At 41.7% G+C, this 24,180-nt stretch overlaps 1 protein-coding gene across 1 annotated transcript; it reads right to left on the bottom strand.

Moving 5' to 3' along the window:
- Nucleotides 1-17,872: 17,872 nt before the first annotated feature.
- LOC146523793 (E3 SUMO-protein ligase ZBED1-like) lies at nt 17,873-19,932 on the bottom strand. Its single transcript, XM_085173308.1, has 2 exons — nt 18,887-19,932; nt 17,873-18,779 (listed from the first exon to the last, which is right to left on the bottom strand). The coding sequence occupies exons 1-2, from the start codon at nt 19,733-19,735 to the stop codon at nt 18,348-18,350; spliced, it is 1,281 nt and encodes a 426-aa protein (XP_085029434.1). The 5' UTR covers nt 19,736-19,932; the 3' UTR covers nt 17,873-18,347.
- Nucleotides 19,933-24,180: the final 4,248 nt, after the last annotated feature.

Here is a 24,180-nt window from a genome sequence, read left to right as displayed (position 1 = left end):
AACCCCTCTTTCACAATGTGATATGCAATATTGAATTATTGACTTTTTTTTTCTCCTTTTGTGAGCACAGCATCCGTCTTGTCATGGAGACTTACCAAGGTGAAAAGCCTTTCTGAAACTATAATGGTGTAGAAAAATAAATTTATGTTGTCGTTGAAGCAAATGTTGAGGAACACACCAACGTCTGCTTTCACTGATAGAAAATGGTCTTAAATCACTATACTTTTGAATGCAGTTATCTGGACTTCATGCATCATGAAAGTGTTGTACATTATTAGTATCGTTCTAGTTTTAGCAAAAGGAAAAAAATCATTGGGGATTTTTAGTGTGTAATTTTATCTGTAGCACAATGTTCTTGTACCTGTTAGAACAGAAACCCACTTATTATTGTCTCTGACTCATTCTAGCTCTTAGCCACCCTCTCACAGTAAATAAAGTTTCAGTTGTATTTTCTCCTCTACTGTCTGTGTATACTCACACTCATCCATGGTCCCCTTTATGTGTATTGATCAAAACTGTACCATAATTCCATCTCTGCCTCGTTCACAGAATGAGCTTGCACCCATTTTTGTTTGACACATCAAGGAGTTATGATTCTCTGTCTTTTCTGTGAGTCACAACTAAAGAAGTCAATTCGATAAATGACTAAATATTTCTTCCACTGAAACGCTGCGTCCAGATCAACAGAATCAACTTTTTGGGATTTCTTTGAAATAATTGCCAGAAAACTTGTGTTTATTGAATCCTCTGATAAAATTGGGTTAGCTACTTGGTAGCTAGCTACTAGCAAAATAGGATAGCTTAGGCACACTTATAGTTTGCTTAACTCACCAAAAGAGTATCTGAACTGAATATGAGAAAGGTAATGTTGGGCTCCAGTTTACTCCACCCAACTTCTCAATAGGTAAATCATTCCCCGACCCACACACAGTTCTTTGAAACTTGGCATATTGCAGATAAGAAACAATAATGACAGAAATAAACATGGCAATCCTATATGGTAAGACTTTGACCTTTGCAGAGTTAAAGTTACAACAATTTGAAATGAGTAATTTAAATGTGTAGGTTTGTTGCACCAAGGGAATGCTGCCTTTCCAACACTGCCACATGGATGTATCAGTGGATGTTAGATTCAAAGATGGGTCCTTCTCACTTAAATGAAAATGGCTCTTGATGCACTAAATGCTAAAAAGGTATTTGGTTTTCTAAATATTACATTTGGAGTTGATTCAAGTTGTATTAGAATTTCAGTTGATTCAGCATACGCTGGATAAGGTGTATCCTCTGGCTTAAGAGGAAAGAGGACCTTCAAAGTAATTATTAGCAAGGAATAAATGGGATAGGGAGATGAAGAATGTAGACAGGAATGCTGGAAGGCTAGATGTATGGCAAACAAAGAGATGGCCAAAAAAAAAAAAAAAATTGCCATTTACCTGTTACTACCCCACAACAAATCTGGCCGTTGGTACTTCCTGGCTTTTGTAGCCACTAGGTAACAAAAGCTCAACACTGCCCCTAGCATCCTGGAGCACTTTCATTGTGTTTTATACGTGCTTCTGAGTTTTTACGTGCTTTTTCTCTAGGGGTCACCGTAAATATATTTTTATTTATTCACTCTACATAAAATGTAATAAATAAATCATATAATACAAAAAGCAGCTATTTACATTTGAACTTTTAACCAGTGTTGGGCGATTGTTTTGTCCCCTTAGCTCCAGGTGTTGTGCCAAAAAGTGATCGTCTACCAGAAAGTGATTGCCGCCCACAGGAGCGCGCGCAGCTGCTTAAAGCTGTAGCACCCAGATTACTTACAGCTACTACGTGCAACTGATAAGATGCGGTAAGCTGAAGACAGCTTCAACAGTCTGTTTGTTGAAAAATAGTAATGCGACCGTACCACATTGTCCTTGTTAGCAACGGTAACAGCGTTGTAACGATAGGAATAGTAATTAGTGAGATTACTCGTTACTGAACAAAGTAACGCCGTTAGTAATGCCGTTACTTGTGACGCCATTATTCCCATCACTACTTTTAACTATTTAAATTTTCAGCTTTTTCATTTTAAACAAATTTAAAGTGAAACAACACAAAACACTGCAAACCACAACACAATTAAATATAAAATAAAAAATGCACATTCTCTGTCATATAGACCTGCATGAATAAACTTTCTGAATTCTTTATCATCCGCAACTGAAATTAGTTGTGGATGATTACTATACCTTTCTAATGTGACGTTGTTGTCCCATGCTCTCTGTCTTTCCCTCCGGCTCCTGTGCTATGAGCGTAACTGCCCCTCCCCCCTCTTCCCAGCGCAAGCACAAGGCTCGTGTGCGGAGTGAAGCAGAAAAAAAGTGCGAGAGAGAAAACAAAAACAAAACCTCATGGCTCCCAATAAGGAGCCAGCTCTAAGAGCAGTTTCGTTCGCCACCGACACATCACTACTAGGGACAGGGTGAGTTGCAGCAAGATGATCCATTGTGGTCACCTCTGTAGTTAGCAGTCAAATGACAAAAAAAATCATTTAGTTGGCTGAAATGAAAAGATGTGGACACATAACCAAGATGAACTAAGTTGGACCAAGTATCAGTTGAGGTATAATCTGAAGTTTGCAAAGTCCAGATTTTGAATAAACTGATTGTGCTACGTTGGCTGAGTCATGGAAGTCTTTCGTATGCATCTGAAATAATCCAGTGTTAGTCTAGATTTCTGTATTTATTCCACTACCACTTTCTTCACTGTGAAAATACGTTTTTTTCCATCATAAGTTTTTGTTTGTTTGTTTGTTTTTCCCCCACTTTCAACAGCTGTAAGTGACAGAAAAAGCTCTTTTAGTCTCATCAGTGGGTGTAGCTGGTTTTACTTTACACAAGTTACTAAACTCAAAGAAGAAACAGTGAGACACAGACATCATGCACGCACATGCACATTTAGAACAAGCAGTATAGCAGCAGAAGCCAAATGACAAGGCCTAATGAGGGAACAAGGGACAGAGGGAATCAAAGAGTGACAAAGGACAGAGAGCAGCAAAGGGGTGGAGAGGTTGAGGCTAATGAGAGGCTGTGCATAACCAGCATGCTACTGACACTGCATGACTGAAGCTGTGATCAGAACCAGCTGAGCAGCAGGCAATGAAGGACCATGCATGTGTTTGTGCACGTGTGAATGAGATAGGAGAGGAAAGGAGGGAGCAGTGAGAGGGTTGGCCATTGTCACAACTCAAAAAAGAAACAGTGTTGGTGTTCTGTCGCACTGCCAGTTGGGTAAACTGGATGAATGCAGGACGTGTGGAACTGTGGAGTGTGAGTTGTTAGACACTCATTAGTTTCTAAGCAGTGATGCCATTAGGACAAGGTGACAAGCAGAGGGAAATCGGCAGTGGAACAGGGTTGATTAACTGCCAAATGAAATTAGAATTCAATGTAGCTTGAGGTGCAAACACCATTTCTTTGTTCAGATATTCCAAAAATAATAACAATAATGTCTGCTTCAACCCATGGGAATTGCACAGCAATAAGTATTTAGGCAACCTGTGATGCAGTACAGTTTGAGTCACGAAATACACACCCATGGAAATAGTCAGTCCTCATTGTCAGGACTTGGTAGTAATTGTGTTTCACACATTGGAAAACCATGAGATTTTCCACACCAAGCCTTTAAATTACTGGGTCAATGTTTCTGAAAATCTCCTCTGCATGTCATGGTGCTGGATCTGACCCAGTGTTTTGTGTTTATTGGTGTATTTATATTCTTAGATTGTCATTTCTGGTTTTCTGCTTGTGTTTATTCTTAGTTCCAAGGACTTAGGTTTCTGTTATGTCTTGTCTCCAAGACATTTCTGTTATGTCTTGTCTCTTTGTCTCCCCAGTTAGTTTTCTTGTGGTCAGCTTCAGTTCTAGTTTTCCACTGCTTCAGTCTTTAGTTCCCATGTTCAGGGTTTTTGTTTAGTTTTTTGTTTTTGTGAATTTTCCAGCAATGAAGCTGCCGCTTTCAGTTAACCTCCCATGTTGTGAGTCCTGTGTTTGGGTCCTCACCCTGCCTGCCACACAGCAAATACATGACACAGCATCATTGATGCAAATGTTCTGAAAGGATCACCACAGCTACTGTTGGAATGGTGGATTGGCACACTTCAAAGCAAGAATGTTTCTGTGATATTCCATCAGACAAATTGTTTGCACAATTACTTAAACACAAGTATTCAATCAGCTTTAAAGGGACATTATACAGAGCTGTGAAGGTGAAAAACACGTAATAAAAAGACTGATGTGAAACACGTTCAAATCTACCACTTCAATAAAATATCACCTAACTCCAATCCTAAACAAGTTGAAGAGGCTAAGAGTTTCTATCCTGCTCTTTACACAGTTCATAATGATCTGCTCTTCAGTTCATCAGGTTATTGATCAAAGCTCGTTTGAAAATTATACTCAGTTTTTTTTCCCCTGTGTCCTCTTATGCTATCTTTCTGATTCATGGCAAAGATTTCTGAGAGGGGAAAAAATGCAGTTTGTGTTATTAGCTTTAGGGTCAATTCACAGGGATGTGCTTTATGAAAATCCATCTGTCTGCTGGCTCCATCACAGAGAACACTTGTGCTATTCGATGAGCTGTTTGCTTTGTTTTTAATGCATGTCTTTGATCCTCTTTGCATCTCCATCATCCCTTGTCTAGTGAGAGATTGGGTGTGAAATTATAACTCAGGTTATTACCAAATATGCTTGTTTGTCTTAATGTGCAAATGGAAACGTAACTCGGGATTATGCAAGATGGAGTGAAATATGCATCTATGTGAATAATTGGCTGGGTATTTTGCCAATAACTTGCCTGGGTTTAGTAATATGACAAATGGCGAGCCAGGTCCTGAAGTGAGGCTGTGAAATGTCCATAGTGATGATGAAGTTGTGATTACGAAGCAGCCATGCAATTAAAGTTGTTTCCCTCTGTCGCTTTGATACAGATTTTCCCTCACATTGCAAAGCACAAAATTAACTTTTTAAGGCGATATGTCAGGTTGTGCACATGTGCGATCAGATTTGACTAAACAGCTTTACAGTAGTGGAGTGTTTCAGTTGGAAATATATATCCTACCTTATAGTGGTGTGGTGGGATCATCCATGAATTAAATATCTAATGTGAAGGATTTGTTATATCATAGTGGTATAGAAAATATCTGATCACAGTATTATCAAGCACATAACTGATACCAGATTTTTCTTCCTTAAATTTTTTTTATGCTGCCTTTGCTCAATGTCCGTGCATGTGTATAAAAAAAAATTAAAGATTATATCCATACTTTCAACTTCAATTGAACCCTATGTTGCATGTTTCCAGGTGTCAAAGGAATCTTGAACAAACTGGGCATACAAACATGTCATGCGCATGCGAGTCACGTGACATAAACCAGACATTGCTACTATGTTTCTGGGTGTATCACTATTACAGTATACAAGATGTGGATATAAGGAGCAAAAATCAAGCTTTTTGTAATGAATCTGTTTTTCGGTTTAGTTTTCACCAAAGTGAAGTCAAAAAAATGAAGGAATAAAGCACTATCTAAACTGAGGATAGGAAGAGGAACACAAGGTTTTCTCTGTGCATGTGCTCATGGTAAGTAGTTGACACTGCATTCCTCCTACTGGATGAAAATTAGTCTTACAACTACCCAATCCCACTGCACAGAAGAGCTAACATACTTTTTAGAGTTATATTAGAAAGTTCCAAGATGAATAGAACTCTATATGTATTTTATACCTTACAACCAAGTACCCCAACCCCTGATCTAACCAGTATCCTGAACAAAACTTAAAGGTCTCAGCAGGATACAAAAATGTCTTATAGCTCACAGACTTAGCCGCCCCTTCAAAATCCTGTAGACTCTGTCACTACCAGCATGTCCATGGTTGGTGTTTCAAGGGATCAAACACCACAGGACATCTTGTGTGTAACACGGAAGTGTAGGTGGCTTTTTCCTCATGGACATCATTTTATGCCTGGGAGGAGAATATGCTGGTCAGTCCGGTTCCGCTCTGTCTAATTGATCAGTTTTGCTGTGACTAAAAAACACATGAGTCACACTGTTGGGATACGGTTAAGTGCAGTTACAACAGAAGAATAAAAATTATTTATTTCGAATCATATTGTTGATCACAACTTTAGTTTCAAGCTGTGCCTTCGTGGAAACTCTAGTGCAATGAGACCTTGCTGTAGAGCAACAAGCAGCATACCCACTGTAAAGCTTAAAGCTGCACTTTTATTAAGATGAAATTCTAATGTTACTGTCATTATTTTCACAGACAGCGAACAAAAGCAGAGTCTCAGTCTCACTCGCCAAAGTTCCCAACTCCATGAGGTGAATTAGAACAAACTGCAGTGCAAATATCTTTTTGTAATGAGTTGTAATAACAAGGACCCTGCTGCTTCATTATAATGTCAGGAGAGAGGAGATGAGAGATCCAGAGACATAGCAGGTGAGAAAGTGACATGAAGGGAGGTTTTCTTCTCTTTCGCTCTAATGAAATCCAGTTTTGTTTTTAGTTAATTGAAACTCAAAGGATAAAACTCTGTGATGCATGGTGAATATGAAGGCAGATCATGATTATCATTTGCAGACAATTATTCCCTCTTTCACCATCTTCTCACCTTAACCACAGCACGCATACAAACAAAGTTCCTCGTTGTCTTACAAATGACTCGAGAGTGTAAAAATTGTTCTAATTTTTAAATGCCAGCTTTAGCTAGCTACTAACAATGTTCTAATACCAAGTTATGTTTAAATATATTTTCAATTTATGATGCACTGCAGCTTGAAATAGTTATTCATATCATTGGTTAACCTTAATCTTTCTTTACTTGATAAAAGCATTAATAAATCCCCACATATCAGGTGTCCTTTTCTTACTGACCTGTTGGGTCGCTCTTTTTGGAAACGCTCTTGCATTTACAGGTAGGAACAAACGATTTATATTGTTGTTTGGACATGAGGATTTTTTGGTTCAGTGTATACCCTACCTGACTGTAGCAGTCGCAAGGTAATGCGAAGGGGACCAGATGGGAAAAAACAACCACGTAAGTCTTCAGTTGTGTTCCAGAGATCTTATTATATTTCCTTTACACGTACAGAGGTTTAACACTCTCACCAGCAACACATCTAAAGATGAACAACCCAGCCTCTCCAAAAAAAAAAAAAAAACCCCAAAAAAAACCTCCTTAAATAGATGCCGGTCATACCACCACCAATAAAATTTAAAAGATTTCCCCCGACACAGTCCAGCTACAAAAAACATATAAAGTGAAATACTGCGGTTGTTTTAACATGCCTCATATATATCTGAATACAAACACATCACCCAGTTAAATAATATACGAACTAACTAAATCAAATCAAACTAAAGATTCAGCCCACTCCCACCCTCAGCTCTAATCTGATGGTTTCACCCACTAGCTGGATAATTGGAGAACTCCTTTCAGGTGAACATCATTAGGCCGTAATCATGTGTGCACTCCATGAATCGGGCCTTCAGGATGTTGACCTCAAAAGAGAGAGCGGTTAATGGACTTCACCCTCACACTGACCTAGCCCTTTTTAAGCATAGGTTTATATCGCTTCAATAGACTGGCAGACTGAGCATAACATCTTTGTAGTTACTTCTTCGCATTCTGTTTACAGATATATTCACAGAAAATGCTTTTCAAACTAGACAAATTAGTCCTTTCAGGTCAAAAAGAAGAGGTGCTCCAACAGACTGGGGGGAAAACCCCTTTCTTATTTATTTATTAGTCTTGCGTATCAGGATTGTTTCTGATATTGTGTTGTTTGGAAAGCTCTCATATCCACAATCACACAAACAAATTGCCAAAATGTAGGCAGTAAACTATGGACCACCATGAGTTCTAAAACAAAATAAATAAATGATAAAAGGTCTCAGATGATGGTCTCAAAGACTTCCGGGAAAATACTCTGTGGACTGACAAAGCCAGGAAGGGGGCAAATACATGACTCAGAGCTCAAGATATCCAATGACATTCTGCTCCAAACACACTGTATTCAAAACTCCTGCTAACTCTCACCTCTCTGTGGAGGATAAACATGAGATATAATTCACTTGGGCGATATCCCACTGGTGATGTTTGGTTCATTTCAGTGTTTGCTCTTGCTTGTTTTTATCTATTGATGTTTAAATATGTTATATTATTTTGACATTAAACACCAGCTGTGGGTTCAAAATTATGGAGAGTTTACTATAATGATTATAATATTTAGAAAAAGCACACACAAAAACACTTGATCTGTGGCAGGTTTTCTGCAACAAGGCATGAGAGTTGTGTAATATTTTTAGCAGATATTAGCTGAACAGTCTGTTGATTAATTAAAATAAATTGTAAAATTAATCTCAAGAGAATCATATTAATAAATAAAAGGTTTTTGTGTTACCTGACTATTACTGAGGGGTATAGGACACATCTCTTAAATAAATATGTTTTATTGATTTTTTTCATTTTAAGATTAATTACTAAAATGACATCTATGGTGTTACGGGTCAATTTCGACCCATAGATATTTACATCAAGAAAAGACAAAAAAAAAATTGTTGTTTTTTAGCAGTAGACCTTTAATATAAACTGAAAAAAAGAAAAAGTCCACTCCTCCTTTCTTTTGGTTATAGTCGTGGGTAATATTGGCTTTTTATCACTTCCCAATGATACAGCTACACCTTTGTGAAGTTCCCTTTGTGAAGTTCTTGTCCGAGGTCATATCTGGTAAAAAATAAAATAAAATATTACAGCTGATATTGTGATCCTGCAGTCCAGTGGTCATATCGAGGACCACACATTTTCATTGTTTCTTCTCAGGGGTGCCACTCACAGCTTTGACTGTGAAAATCTGTACATTCTAGCCATAGTTGGTTTTTGCATCACAGGCTTCCCAGTTTTTTCTGCCGTATTTCCCTGGCTTACTGGGTATGTATTGCCGGTAGGGACATTTTCCTAGAAAAGTGGACAAGACGTTCATCCACTGTCACCTCTGGCCCTGGGATGAACATCAGGGGAAGAAGCCGCACCCATCTCTCCCAGACATCCCTGATGGGAGCAAGCTTGTCAGACCTCGGTCTGGTCTCTCTGTTGTCAAATCTGAGGACTCCTGAATCAAAATGATATCAAATGTGTGAAGTGACATCGTTGCCCAGAAAATGATCAGAAGTGTCTGTGTCTTCTGGATGATAGTCCACATTGTCTTCCTCCTAGAAACCTGCCCATCTGAATTGCTATGCTGCTCTGTGTCCTCTCCTTCATTTTCACCAAAAATATGATGCAGAACTTGGCTCACTGTGAATCTTCTTCTCATTTTTGTATGCTGCAAATTGTAAATGTGCACTCTGGAAGTCAAATGGCCACTCAAATGAGTGAATTCACCTCACATGTCTTGACATGTCCCGTCTTTATTTTGTTTTGTTTTTGTGCAGGTATACTGCAAAAAACACGCAAAAATAAGAATCCCCTAAAGCTCATATGATTAGGAGAGGAGCTTGCTGTCAATGTTTTAGCTGACAGTGCACTTATGATTTCAATTTTGGCTTTAATTATTGCTTTATACTCATAATATTATACCTGGGTCGAAACCGACCCTAACAACACAAAGGTCATAATTTCAACTAGGGCATTTTATAATTTAGTGAAAATTATTTTTTTTGTTTTATTTTGTAGAAATAGAGGTTCCTGACAAAGACAAAAAGTCTTGATACAATAAACAAATGTTTGTGATTTTTTTTATGCATTTGAAATTTAAAATGGGTCGGTGCCGACCCTAACACGAGAGGAAGGTTAATGTAATGGTGTATGGTTCATTACCTTTTTCCAAATCAGTCGCTTGTGTTCTTTCAAAATAATTTTACATTAATGGGTGTTTTATAGCTGAGCATCTTGCCAGAATGCTTATAAAATTACATATTGTAAGAGAACATGGGTAATTAAGTCTATCAATTTTCATTGCAAATATTAATCTTGATGGTAAAAAGTGAGAAAAGCAAACAGTGAAGCCGAAAACTGTGAGCTCTGTCCTCAGAAGTCTGTACTTGCCAAGTAGAGACAATATGCGAGTTCAAACTCTGTGCTAAGTTGTGAAATCCCCAATGAAGGAATCAAGAATCAAATTCATACCATTTTATTGCATAAAAAAACCCACATGCACTAGTACCTTGTTCTTGCTAAAATAAATTTGAACACACTGAGAAATTCAACCCTGGTGACCAAAGTCTGTGGCGCCACGTACACACATTTATTTATGGATCTGGCAACTTTTTGATTTGATTCTGTTGTCATAGCTGGGGGTATATTTGGCTAACTCTAAAAAGAAAATCTGCCTGCTCAACCATGAAGTGTTACAAAAAGACAAGAAAGTGTGTGTGTGTGTGTGTGTGTGTGTGTGTGTGTGTGTGTGTGCGCGCGTGCGTGTGTGTGTGAGTATACAAGCCTGCAGCAAGAACACTAACTGACAAAACAGCTATTTTTTTAAGATTGTGTTCATGGAATGGAAATGTTATTGTGTGAGCTACACTATATTGCCAAAAGTATCCACTCAGCCATCCGAATCATTGAACTCAGGTGTTCCAGTCACCACAGGTATATAAAAATGAACTGCTTCTACAAACATTTGTGAACGAATGGGTCACTTCCAGAAGCTCAGTGAATTCCAGCATGCCACCTGTACAAGTTCAGTTGTAAATGGCCTGTATTTGTATAGTGCTTTACTTAGTCCCTAAGGACCCCAAAGCACTTTACACTACATTCAGTCATTCACCCACACACACTGGTGATGGCAAGCTACATTGTAGCCACAGCTGCCCTGGGGCGCACTGACAGAGGCGAGGCTGCCCAACACTGGTGCCACCAGGCCCTCTGTCCACCACCAGTAGGCAATGGGTAAAGTGTCTTGCCCAAGGACCGAGACTGCCAGGGCTCGAACCGGAACCTTCTGATGACAAGACAAACTGCCAACTCTAGAGCCATCTTGTGAAAGATGATTGATCATTAAGATAAGTCTTTGGTCAAAATCACAAATACAATGGCAATAGAAGAAAAGCCAGAGATCAACATTATTGGAATCAATTTTTTGGGTAACATGAAATGTTATTGGTCAGCACATCTTTTTGTTTAAGACTGGATGTGGCAGGAATAAGGCACGGCGGGTCCAGGGATCAGCGTTTTCAGACATTTTATTTCCGACACCACACACCACACACACCTGAGTCCCCGTGTTTTAAACTTGGTGGACGTGATTAAGGATGCCGTGCAGGTGCGTCCGCCCTCCCTGCACGGCACCGCAAGCCACGCCCCACCACATACCCCCATCGCCCGACTGAGGCCGGGGAGCCATCCGGCCGAACCTACTCCCCCCACCACGAGCGGGAGAGGGGATCAGCCCGGACCGTCGGCACCCCCGGGCCCTGGCCTAGCGAGAGGGAGGTGTCTATTCTGGTAGCCGTCCACTTATCCAGCGGCGCCGGTGATGAGGTGAGTCCGGGGGTCGCCCACGTATCCAATGGCCGCCCCGGAGATGGACCGGAGGCCACCCATGTGGCAAGCAGCGGCGCAGCCGGCGTGACCTTGAGCCGGGGCTCATGGGCGGCTGGGCAGGCATCCAGCACGCCGAACCACACCACACACCGGCCTCTGGTGGAGGCGAGGCCGCTCTGCTCCGCCCGCCGACCTTGGGCTTCGGTGGCGCGGACTCCCCTTGCACGGGCTACTCGGGCGCCGCCTCCGCCGCTGCCTCTCCCGGCTGGAGCGGCTCCTCGGGCGCCGCCTCCGCCGCTGCCTCTCCCGGCTGGAGCGGCTCCTCGGGCGCCGCCTCCGCCGCTGCCTCTCCCGGCTGGAGCGGCTCCTCGGGCGCCGCCTCCGCTGCCGCCGCCTCGAGCGGCTCCTTGGGCGCCGCCTCCGCTGCCGCCGCCTCAAGCAGCCCCTCGCGTGGCTCCTCCGTCACCACCCGCGGCTCCTCTCCCTCCAGCCGGCGCAGACCCTCCCCCGCCTCGTCCTCCGCCTCCGATTGGAGCGGCTCCTCCACCGCTCCCAGCAGGAGCAGCCCTTCACCCGGCTGTTCCTCCTCCTCCGGCAGGCTCGGACCCCCGCGTGACTCGTCCACCACCTCCGGCTACCGAGGTGCCTCCGCCGCTTTACCACCGTCAGTATACCCCGGTGGGGGTAGCGGCGTCGATGTCGCCCAGGCCTGGAGCAGCGCTGCCAGCTCCGCCATCTTCCCCAGGTGGCGTTCGCTCTCCTTCTGCAGCTCTTCCTGTTGGTGACGCACCTCCGCCGCCTGCTTCCGCTGGGTGGCCGCTATTTCGGCCACCATCTGGGCCAGCTCCTCCCTTCCCTGGCTCCGGTAAGGACCCGCCATGCCGCCTCCTGGGTTTCGGCACCACTGTGGCAGGAATAAGGCACGGCGGGTCCAGGGATCAGCGTTTTCAGACATTTTATTTCCGACACCACACACCACACACACCTGAGTCCCCGTGTTTTAAACTTGGTGGACGTGATTAAGGATGCCGTGCAGGTGCGTCCGCCCTCCCTGCACGGCACCGCAAGCCACGCCCCACCACACTGGAGTATTTCAGTTCAGAATCTACAGAAATCATCACAAGATCATCTATAAAAAAGGGTTGGCACTCCTTTTTTAACCACTTACCTAACCATGGCTGTAGACTAATTTAACCCCACGACCACACCCAAATCTAAATGTCTAGGCAGTTTGCCTGCATTTGCCTTAATGTACATTTAAATACAAGTTGGTAGATGTAGGTTGCTGCATTGACCCCTCCCATTGAATGCATTCAGAAGAAACTCAGTAATGCAATATGGGTGTAGTCATATATATATATATATATATATATATATATATATGTGTGTGTGTGTGTGTGTGTGTGTGTGTGTGTGTGTGTGTGTGAGAGAAGATTCTTAAATAGCTTTTTGCATGTGCACTATTGCATCTTTATTGTCTATCACTTCTGTGCATTCATATACTGGTCTGACAGTGCAAACAGACAATTCCACAGTAGAAAGAGGAGTGAGAAAACTAAAAAAAAACACATCCATTGCTACAAAATGCCCAGTGAAATGTGTACTTTGCAATCTGCTGTGTTGTTAGCAGTTTCTTTTAATTTCTGTCAGCAATGCAAAAGCTTTCATTGTAATTGCTGTACTGTCTGTTGACTTCAGAGCCAAACATTTGGTGCACAATGTAAGTTCTGCAGCTGACAACAAACACAGCAATGTGGCACTGCATTTAATGAGAAGCAGCAATAGAAAAAGAAAGTTAAAGCTAGGTAATAGTCTGTCCTTTTCAGCCAAAATCAATTCTGGAGCCTACAAGAAGGGAGACATCAATACATGATGACATGAATTACAAACTGCACTGAATATATTTAACCTATTAACATCTGCCTTTCACCAGCAAACCCCTTGGAAATAGATTGCAATTTCTACAGTGCAGAAATTGGAAGATATTACATTTCAGGTCTCTTATATGCATTTTGGATGAACAATTCTTATGTTATAAAGGAATTTCTATTGCATATGTCTAATTTGTGATAATTCTATATGAAGGGGCAGATATCAAATTAACCCTAAAAAGGTGAATGTTAACTAAGTGTAGTCCACTGACAATTATTTTCTCTCCTCATCTTTACTGGTCATGTTTTAAATTTGTATTTGGATAGGATTAATGTCACCACTGGTAGCATGAGGCTTGCACAGGGAATTCCTTCAGAATGTCACATTGTGTCATTCCCAGAAGAATAGAAAAGAATAGAATTCAACTTCATTGTCATTGCACATGTCACAAGTACAAGGCAAAGAAATGCAGTTTGCATCCACCCAGAAAGTGCTTTAGCCATAATATAGATATATCACAAAATATATATTAGCAATAAAATAGATATATAGATATATTACAAAAATGGGTCTATTATAGGTATAAGGTAACGCATACCTATTATAGGTAAAGGTTTGCTGTATCTCCCAGCACAGTCTCAAGACTGTGCTGGGAGATAGCAAGACTTTGCCCCTCCCTGAGCCTGGTTCTGCCGGAGGTTTCTTCCTGTTAAAAGGGAGTTTTTCCTTCCCACTGTCGCCAAAGTGCTTGCTCATAGGGGGTCATATGATTGTTGGGCTTTTCTCTGTATCTATGAAGCGCCTTGAGGCGACATTTGTTGTGATTTGGCGCTATATAAATAAAATTGAATTGAATTGAATTGAAGAATGTGGAGTAGATTTCAGGAGACAGACAGTTATTCTAGAACAGCTGGACAGGGCTGCAGAAGGTCCTTAAATCATGGTCTTCCTCTGCTGGCACTCCTTTTATTCTTTTTATCTCTCTGGTGCTCTTTCTTTTCTCCCCTTTCTATGTGTGTATATGTGTATCTCTAGGTGTGTCACTCTGATAACCATTTTCAGCCATATTGAAAATGACCTACAGCCGACCACTGGTGTAAATGTCTCTGGCCAACTAATGAAAATGAGAATTCATCAGCTGAGAACCTACGATCCTCTAGTGACCCCTGTGTTGCGTATTTGAGAGTTATACTAAGGAATCAAATACTTCTGATTTGAGGCTTTCTTTTTCAGAGGAGCCACAGTATCCAGAATTATACACATTCAGAACTATTAACAAGATAATTAACTTCTATGGATAGCTGTCTGCACTGTGTTGCTACATGGCATTGAAAAAGCTAACAGTGGAAGAATTACTTTAGTTACATCACTTTCAGAAAGACATATATTGTAATGAAATGTATTCCCCACTGCAGTCTAATCAATTATTATAAATTGTTATGACCCAATATCACATTAATCAAATGTGTGCATTTATATGTGTGACCTCCCACCAGAAGAAAACAAAGTTAATAGCAGAGTTGGGGCTGTCATTTTAAGCATCATTATCAATGTTACAATCATCCACTAAAATCATTTTGTGTGAACTAAGTACTAAATCAGAGAAACTGAGTAATTCCCAGATGATCAACAACAACAAATTTTTTGTGTTGTTTTTTTTCCAGCCACGTTGGAAAAAGCTAACAGCCAGGCTTTCATATGAATTAAAAGTCTGTCTGGGTCTTTGGTTGATTAATAAGCTGGAGTGGAAAATTTCTGCCTCTCCCCCTCCTCGGCCTGTGCTTCAAGAATTCTGCCAGTTGATGTGACTCAGTGTGTGACACAATTATCCTGCTGTGACCACGTTTCTGTAAGACAGAACAATATGTTGATTAATTATGAAAACATTTACAAACAGGGACTTAGAAGACAGACACGTATTGATATAAAATCCGCATTTAACTGCTTTATTCTTTTGGTGGAACTGTTCTTTGTGTGTGTGTGTGTGTGTGTGTGTGTGTGTGTGTGTGTGTGTTTGTGTTTATGCGTAAGTAATTTTTTGCTATTGTTCGATGGTATGGGAGCAGATATAGTCTCTATGGGTTTATGGGGGATAATGGGATTTGAGAAGCTGCAGAAAGCCGTGTAAGACTGCAACTCTGCTTCCTGGTCCTCTGGATAGACATGTTTTCTGGGACTTAATACATTTGGACAGATTTCTAGAAATTAGAGCTACTCTATCCGAAGTGAGATGGATACCAGTTTTCCTAACAAGACTACTTTTTTCCCAGAAACTTTCCCAAAAATTTATAAAGCCCACATCTTTTTTGGATCCTTCTGAGGCAGCCAGACATATAAGGAGAGCATGTGGCTAAGCATGTCACGTCTAGTCTGACTGGGAGGGGATCAGAGAAAACTACCACTGTTGTTGGTATTGGTGTGTTTTTTGTTTTTGTTACTGCCAAGGTTAGGGGGAAATTATTTAATAAAAGCAGGCATTCTATATTTTAATTGCATAGGGTTAGTTATGGTTAGGGTTGTGATCCTTGGAGGATTTGAAATTTGTCAGATAGAAGGAGTATATCTCAGTCCTCAAAGGATACAGGGTTTTCTAAGTGCATGTGCAAAATGATTAACATTATCTGCCTGTCCCAGTATTTGATATTGTAGCTGTCATCACGGCAGACTTCCAGAAATAAAAGCTGTATCTTGAGGCAGCAAACATTTAATCTAAGAATAGCTGGTTTTGGTCATACCCTTTGTGTGTTTTGTATGTTTTTTTAATACTGTCTAAAAAGTGCTAGTTTTTAAAATTTTGTCTCTTCTCATAAAGCACTTTTTCTGTTGTTGATTGATCTATTGACTCATCAATTGGTTGATTGATCTATTAGCTATCCTGAAGTCACTTCAAATGTGACTTATTCCTCTTGACTTTCAAATGCTTTGAAATGTGACCGTTAAGAAAAAGTCCCACACACATGCGCACACTGTCAGACTGCCAGCAAGTAATCAATCTGACACTTTTGACAGCCTCACTGGAGTACAAACTGGATAAATAATAATCTGCAGCATGTCGTGACTCTCTCTCTCTCTGTCTGCCTCTGTGTGTGTGTGTGTTTACACATCCATGTGTATGTGTTTTTCAGACACCCATCAGTCAATGAAACCTCAGGGATTCTCTATGATGGTGGGATTTCTTTCAGCCTCTTCCCAACGTCACTCTATATTAGGGCCCCCTGTCACTGTCTGTCTCTCTCACTCACACAAACACACACTCGCAAGTTATAAAAATGTATTCAATAGATATACAGTAGCAGCACCCTCACCACATTTATTGTTTTTGGTGAGGATGAATGTACTTGTCTTTTATTGCTGTGAACAGAGTTATATTAGTGCTGTCAAAATTAATGTGTTAACGCAAATTAATCCGCCATCATAGTCAATGCGATTAAAAATTTTAACATAATTAACACATCTGGAGTGCAGAATGACTCAAAATCCCTGAAATGTTTCCCTCAACGCATTTCGGGCAGTTTGTCCAAGTACAGTTACCTTCGCACATGCGCAAATGGGCAGTTAATCTGGTAGTGACGGGCAGCTGAACCAATCAACTCAATATGGAAGATGATAAACGCACATTGGCCCTCTCGATGGGAAATTTGAATATTAAAATAACAAGACGGAACAGTCGACCGACATAAAGTATTATGCACATTGTGCAAGAAGGATTTTTCTTTTCACCGAAGCACTTCCAGCTTAAAATATCACATTGACGCGAAGCATGTGTTAGTCGGAGATGCTGCTAGGACTTTGGCTAACGTGTCACCCAGCTTGCGACAAACCACTCACGGAGCATCGGGGGCTCAGTAAGTCTACCTCGGACATATTGACTGATACAATGCCAAGTGGGTTAGGGTTAGCAATATTAACAGGTCTGCCGTTTGTTGCAACAAACGGCAGACCTGTTAATATTGTTGAGAACACGGACGTTACAGAGCTTTGGTTCCTCATATCAAGGACTTGAAGTGCCTCCCCAAGAGTGACAGAGAGATTGGATAAATGTTTAAAGAGTTTTTTGTTAACATGAATGTTCAAGATGGTCAATAAACATGTTGATCCTGTAACCCTGTGATGGATCTGATTAAACATTTTAATTGTTTGACAGCACTAATATATTCTATATTAGTGTATACTTACGTATTAGTATGTAGGTTTTTAAAAAGTTGTATTTCACAGGAGAGAACCTGTGTTAAAAGATTGACGAAAACTATTCAAATTCTCTTTGAATTTAAGCATTTAACATTCTTTGTGTTTATTCTGCATTTACTTAATTATGTTGCGTGTCTGTTACAAGCTTAAATATAAAGTTGAAAAAAAATGTAATTGCAACCAGGCTATTGATCAAGTTATTGCGATTAATTACAGAAAATTGTGTGATTAATTAGTTAATTTTCTAATCTATTGACAGCACTAATTAATATATATATATATATATATATATATATATATATATATATATATATATATATATATATATATATTAGGGGTGCAACGATACACAAAATTCACGGTTCGGTTCGGTTCGGTACTTTGGTGTCACGGTTCGATATTTTTTCGATACAAAAAAAATGTTCAGGCCTTTTTTAATTTGTAATTTATTAAGATTATAAATATTTATTTTAACTCAAAAATACAGTTTTTAAATGAAATGTTGCTGAAACAACAAAATAATAAAAGAATAAAAGAGTTTGGAAACGAGTTTATTTCAGAGAAATGTCCTTTTCCAAAATAAAAGCTATGCTATACCCTTCTTCTGGGGTAAATTCTCAGGAGCATATTGAACATATCAGGTCCCCATAAAATGAACCACTCTCTGATGGACCACCCCTAACACTCATCTTCTGGAGTGCTAGCAGTTAGCTGCATATACAGCATAAACAACTTAAATAAAAGGTCCTGTTAAATACAAACCAAAACATAGTTTACTCAATTTCCATGTTCTTCTTCAGAAAAATTAGGATGTCCACATGTTCTGCTGACAGTACAGATCTGCTTGCTGTGACAATGTCACCTGCTGTGGAAAACACCCTCTCACTTGGGACAGAGGTTCCAGGTACAACCAAGTAACACTGTGCCAACTTGGAAAGATGAGGGTACAAGCTGTGATGTTCCTTCCACCATCTCAGTGGGTTATCATCTGTGGGAATGCAGTCTGCTAACCTGTACAAGTTAATTTCCTCCTCTGCCACTTCGGCTGCAGACCTGGTCCTTGGCTCCTGTGACATGAACAGTTCTCCAAACAACTCCTTCATGGCTGACTTTTTCTCTGGTGGAGATGCTGATGGTGAATCTGAAGAGTTTGCTGCTTGAGTCTCTGCGGAGGTCGCAGTTTCTGTGGTGCCTGCGGCTTGGTCCTGAGGAAATATAAACAACCAAACTGTTAGTTGTATTTGTTTAAATAATATTTATAAATCAAGCAGTAGCTAAATAAAATTTCAAAAATAAAAAAAAGAATACCTACTTGTTCAATGCTCAAGACAAGTTCTGTGGTGAGTGCTCCATAGACTCTCAGCTGAGTGACATCATCCAAGTGTCGCGGGGACTTGAATCGAAGATCTAAAGCTGTGCACTTGTGTAGGTAATTCTGAAGGGCAGGATCAGCGTATCTCTTCTCCAGGTCCTCCCTGATGGTTTTTTTTACTTCTCTCACTGCTGGGCTGTCATCACCAGACTGCGCCATAGAGTTCAGGATGTTAATTTTAAGTGGCAGGATCATGGATGCTGTTGGAGATGACGCTTCACACATCATGACTGTCACAGTTTTTAGGGTTTTCATGACTGTAACAAGATTTTCAGCCAGTGCATGTTCTTCCTGAGTTAGATTCTGAATGTTCTTCATACTCTTCTTCACAGTATTGTTGGCCATAGCAGCATACACTGCAGCTTGCTGTTCAAGGTATCTTTCCATCATATCATGAGAGGAGTTCCACCTAGTTGGAACATCTTGAATCAGTTTTTTTTCACTAAGCTGCAGCAGTTGCTGTTTTTTCTTAAACACATTGCATCCTGTTGTGCTTCTGTGAAAGAAGGAGACAATTCTTCTCATCTTTGCTAGGAGATGGGAAACCTTCTGCACTGCCATTCCTTTCTGAGCAGCTATATTAATTGTATGTGCAAAACATCCGATTTGTGGCCCCAGCCCAGCAGCTGTGACAGCATTAACTATGTTCTTAGCATTGTCAGTAGTTACAGGTATTGTCACATTTGGTCGCACTAACTTCCAGTCTTCCACAGCTTCAGAGAGACCTTTGGCTAAGTCGTCAGTGGCGTGACTTTCGACCAGGCGTGTTTGCAAAACACAGTTTTTCATCTGCCATTCCGGATCAATGTAATGTGCGGTGACAGTGAGGTAGCTCTGTGTAGCTCTTGACGTCCAGCCATCTGAGGTCAGAGCAACAGCGGGTGCTGCTGACACTGCCGTCTCTAATTTAGCTTTTGTCTTCTTGTACAAAGCAGGAACTGCGATATCGGTGAAATGGGTTCATGAAGGAATACTGTAACGGGGCTCAAGTAAGCATTTCCTGAAACCCCGTGTTTTCTACAACAGAAAAGGGTCGCATGTCGACAGCAATAAAAGTAGCAATTGCCCTGTCGATTTCTTTTGCCCTCTTAGAATCATGCGCTAACGGCTGTCTAAATGACTCCATGGCGTGGCACATCCGACATACTGTTGTAGTTTTGTCCACAACGCGCTTACCATCAGGGTCATACTTCACACGAAAGCCAAAAAAGTTCCAAACGCCAGATTTCAATGACGGTGGAGGAGGTTCAACTTCGGGAGGCATTGAGGCAGTTGCCATGTTGCAATGAGCTTAGCTTCTGTCTCGCTAGCTTGATTGAATGCATGTGGGTGGAGCTCAGTGGATCTGTACTCGACAGTGCAGCCTAGGCAGAGTAGTTGAATGCAGCCTAGGCGGAGTAGTCGAGCGCAGATTCACTGAGCGCTCAACACAGACAGCATCATCAGAAGAAAAGTTGATAAAATAAATTTAAAAATGTATATTTTTCGATACATATGCGTACCGAACCGAAAGCACTGTATCGAACGGTTCAATTTCGATACGAGTATCGTTGCACCCCTAATATATATATATATATATATATATATATATATATATATATATATATATATATATATACACATGTGTGTGTGTCTGCTGTACTACTATTTTTTTTTATCTGAATATTTGATTTGATTTTGCAAATGGCACCAGGACGCTCTAGGCCGCAGGTCGATGATCGATTTTGTAATCGTATCACCAGACCTGCGACCATATGTTCTGGACACTCGGGTAAAGAGAGGGGCTGAGCTGTCAACTGATCACCACCTGGTGGTGAGTTGGATCAGGTGGCGGGGGAGGACGCTGGACAGACCTGGTGCACCTAAACGCGTAGTGAGGGTGTGCTGGGAACAACTAGCAGAGGCCCCAGTCCGCGAGATCTTCAACGCACACCTCCGGCAGAGCTTCAACAGCATTCCGAGGGAGACTGGGGACATTGAGTCCGAATGGACCATGTTCAGCGTCTCCATTGCCGAAGCTGCTGCATTGAGCTGCGGCCGCAAGGTGGTTGGTGCCTGCTGTGGTGGTAATCCCCGAACCAAATGGTGGACACCAGAGGTGAAGGGAGCCACCAGGCTGAAGAAGGAGTCCTATCGGAGTTGGTTAGCCTGTGGGACTCCGGAGGCAGCCGACAGGTATCGACAGGCCAAGCGGAATGCGGCTCGGGCAGTGGCTGAAGCAAAAACTTGGGTGTGGGAGGAGTTTGGAGAGGCCATGGAAAAAGACTTTCGGACTGCCTCGAAGAGATTCTGGCAAACCGTCAGGCGTCTCAGGAGTGGAAAGCGGTGCTCTACCTGCACTGTGTATAGTGCTGGCGGAGCGCTGCTAAGGTCGACTGAGAAAATTGTCAGGCGGTGGAAGGAATACTTCGAGGACCTCCTTAATCCCACTGACACGTCTTCCGAGGAGGAAGCAGAGTCTGGGGATGAGGGGAATGACCCGCCAATTTCCGCCAAGTCTATGCCAGGGTGCTGGAAAGGAGAGTTCGTCCGCTAGTCAAACCTCGGATACAGGAGGAACAATGCCGTTTTCGTCCTGGTCGCGGAACACTGGACCAGCTCTTTATCCTCTCGAGAATACTTGAGGGTGCATGGAAGTTTGCCCAACCAGTCTACATGTGTTTTGTGGACTTGGAGAAGGCCTTCGACCTTGTCCCTCGGGGTGTCCTGTGGGAGGTGTTGCGGGAGTATGGGGTGTCTGGCCCATTGCTACGGGAACGCCTTGGTGTTCCCCCGGATAAGCTGGAGGAGGTAGCTGGGGAGAGGGAGGTCTGGGCCTCTTTGCTTAGGCTGCTGCCCCCGCGACCCGGCCTCGGATAAAGCAGATGAAGATGGATGGATGGATGGATGGCTGGTTAGCTTTAAACCTACCTCTAATATGTTGTACACATACAGATGAATAGATATAACACAAGTCCGTCCTGTCAAAACCTCTGATCTAGAAAATCTGTTGACTTGTATTTCTTTAATCTCCCTGTATTAGAATGTTTGGAATGTATTTGTTTAGCTTGAGAACACAAACCATATAAAAGAGAGGATTCTAGCTTCCAGTCCAGAAACATACTACGAATGTTAAAGTATTAATAAACAATACAGAGCTCCCCAGAAATGGTTTCCATTCTGAGAGTGTTACCTGGCACCACAGTGGTTAGCAATAAGGTTCAAACTCTGGACCCAGCAATTCCCCTGGGCTCATCTGGGCTTCTGCCCACAGCCCAGAGACATGCTTGTTAAGTGATAAATGACTGTGAATGAACTGTAGGTGTGAATATGATAATGAGTGACATCACTAATTTTCTAATAGTCTTGTGATGGACTGGCAGCATGTCATGGATGTGCTCTTCTTTTTGCACTGTCAGCTGAGATAGGCCCTAAGTAGCAGTCTTATTGACATAAGATTATGTTCACTTTGTAAATTATGGTCCCCATTGGAACAAAAAAGGGTGATGGCAGGTCTTATCAGTAAGATTCACCACTCACTCACAGCCGTTGCTTAGCATGTAGATAAAAATCAGGTTAAAGAAAAAGAGGTATAATATCCATGCAAAATGTAGGTGATCCCAAAGAGTGCTCAGAGTGACATGACAGCATTCCATAAGCAAAGACAAAAGATCTTGTTCCTCTGTTGGTAGTTCACATTTGAAATTTTGTTTGTGTTTCACATTAACACATTAGCCACAGTCTTTTCAATTGCCTTGTATCTACAAAGTTAATCCATTAGGCACACATTAACTTTGATGGGTATGACATGTGTAGATGTGTAGATTGTTTCAAAATCTACACAGGTCTTGCCACATTGTTACCACAGAATATATATAAAACATATACAGTGGGGCAAAAAAGTATTTAGTCAGCCACCGATTGTGCAAGTACCCCCACTTAAAATGATGACAGAGGTCAGTAATTTGCACCAGAGGTACACTTCAACTGTGAGAGACAGAATGTGAAAAAAAAATCCATGAATTCACATGGTAGGATTTGTAAAGAATTTATTCGTAAATCAGGGTGGAAAATAAGTATTTGGTCACCTCAAACAAGGAATATCCCTGGCTCTCACAGACCTGTAACGTCTTCTGTAAGAAGCTTTTCTGTCCCCCACTCGTTACCTGTATGAATGGCACCTGTTTGACCTCATCATCTGTATAAAAGACACCTGTCCACAGCCTCAACCAGTCAGACTCCAAACTCCGCCATGGCCAAGACCAAAGAGCTTTCGAAGGACACCAGGAAAAGAATTGTAGACCTGCACCAGACTGGGAAGAGTGAATCTACAATAGGCAAGCAGCTTGGTGTGAAAAAATCAACTGTGGGAGCAATCATCAGAAAATGGAAGACATACAAGACCACTGATAATCTCCCTCGATCTGGGGCTCCACGCAAGATCTCATCCCGTGGGGTCAAAATGATCATGAGAACGGTGAGCAAAGATCCCAGAACCACACGGGGGGACCTGGTGAATGACCTGCAGAGAGCTGGGACCAAAGTAACAAAGGTCACCATCAGTAACACACTACAACGGCAGGGAATCAAATCCCGCAGTGCCAGACGTGTTCCGCTGCTGAAGCCAGTGCATGTTCAGGCCCGTCTGAAGTTTGCCAGAGAGCACATGGATGATACAGCAGAGGATTGGGAGAATGTCATGTGGTCAGATGAAACCAAAGTAGAACTTTTTGGTATAAACTCAACTCGTCGTGTTTGGAGGAAGAAGAATACTGAGTTGCATCCCAAGAACACCATACCTAGTGTGAAGTGTGGAAACATCATGCTATGGGGCTGTTTTTCTGCCAAGGGGACAGGACGACTGATCCGTGTTAAGGACAGAATGAATGGGGCCAAGTATCGTGAGATTTTGAGCCAAAACCTCCTTCCATCAGTGAGAACTTTGAAGATGAAACGAGGCTGGGTCTTCCAACATGACAATGATCCAAAACACACCGCCCGGGCAACAAAGGAGTGGCTCCGTAAGAAGCATTTGAAAGTCCTGGAGTGGCCTAGCCAGTCTCCAGACCTCAACCCCATAGAAAATCTGTGCCGGGAGTTGAAAGTCCGTGTTGCTCGGCGACAGCCCCAAAACATCACTGCTCTTGAGAAGATCTGCATGGAGGAATGGGCCAAAATACCAGCTACTGTGTGTGCAAACCTGGTAAAGACCTATAGTAAACGTTTGACCTCTGTTATTGCCAACAAAGGTTATG

The sequence above is a fragment of the Neolamprologus multifasciatus genome, chromosome 2 (genome assembly GCF_963576455.1).
Source record: "Neolamprologus multifasciatus chromosome 2, fNeoMul1.2, whole genome shotgun sequence".
NCBI classification, from domain to species: domain Eukaryota; kingdom Metazoa; phylum Chordata; class Actinopteri; order Cichliformes; family Cichlidae; genus Neolamprologus; species Neolamprologus multifasciatus.
This window is presented reverse-complemented; position numbering and strand designations above follow the sequence as displayed.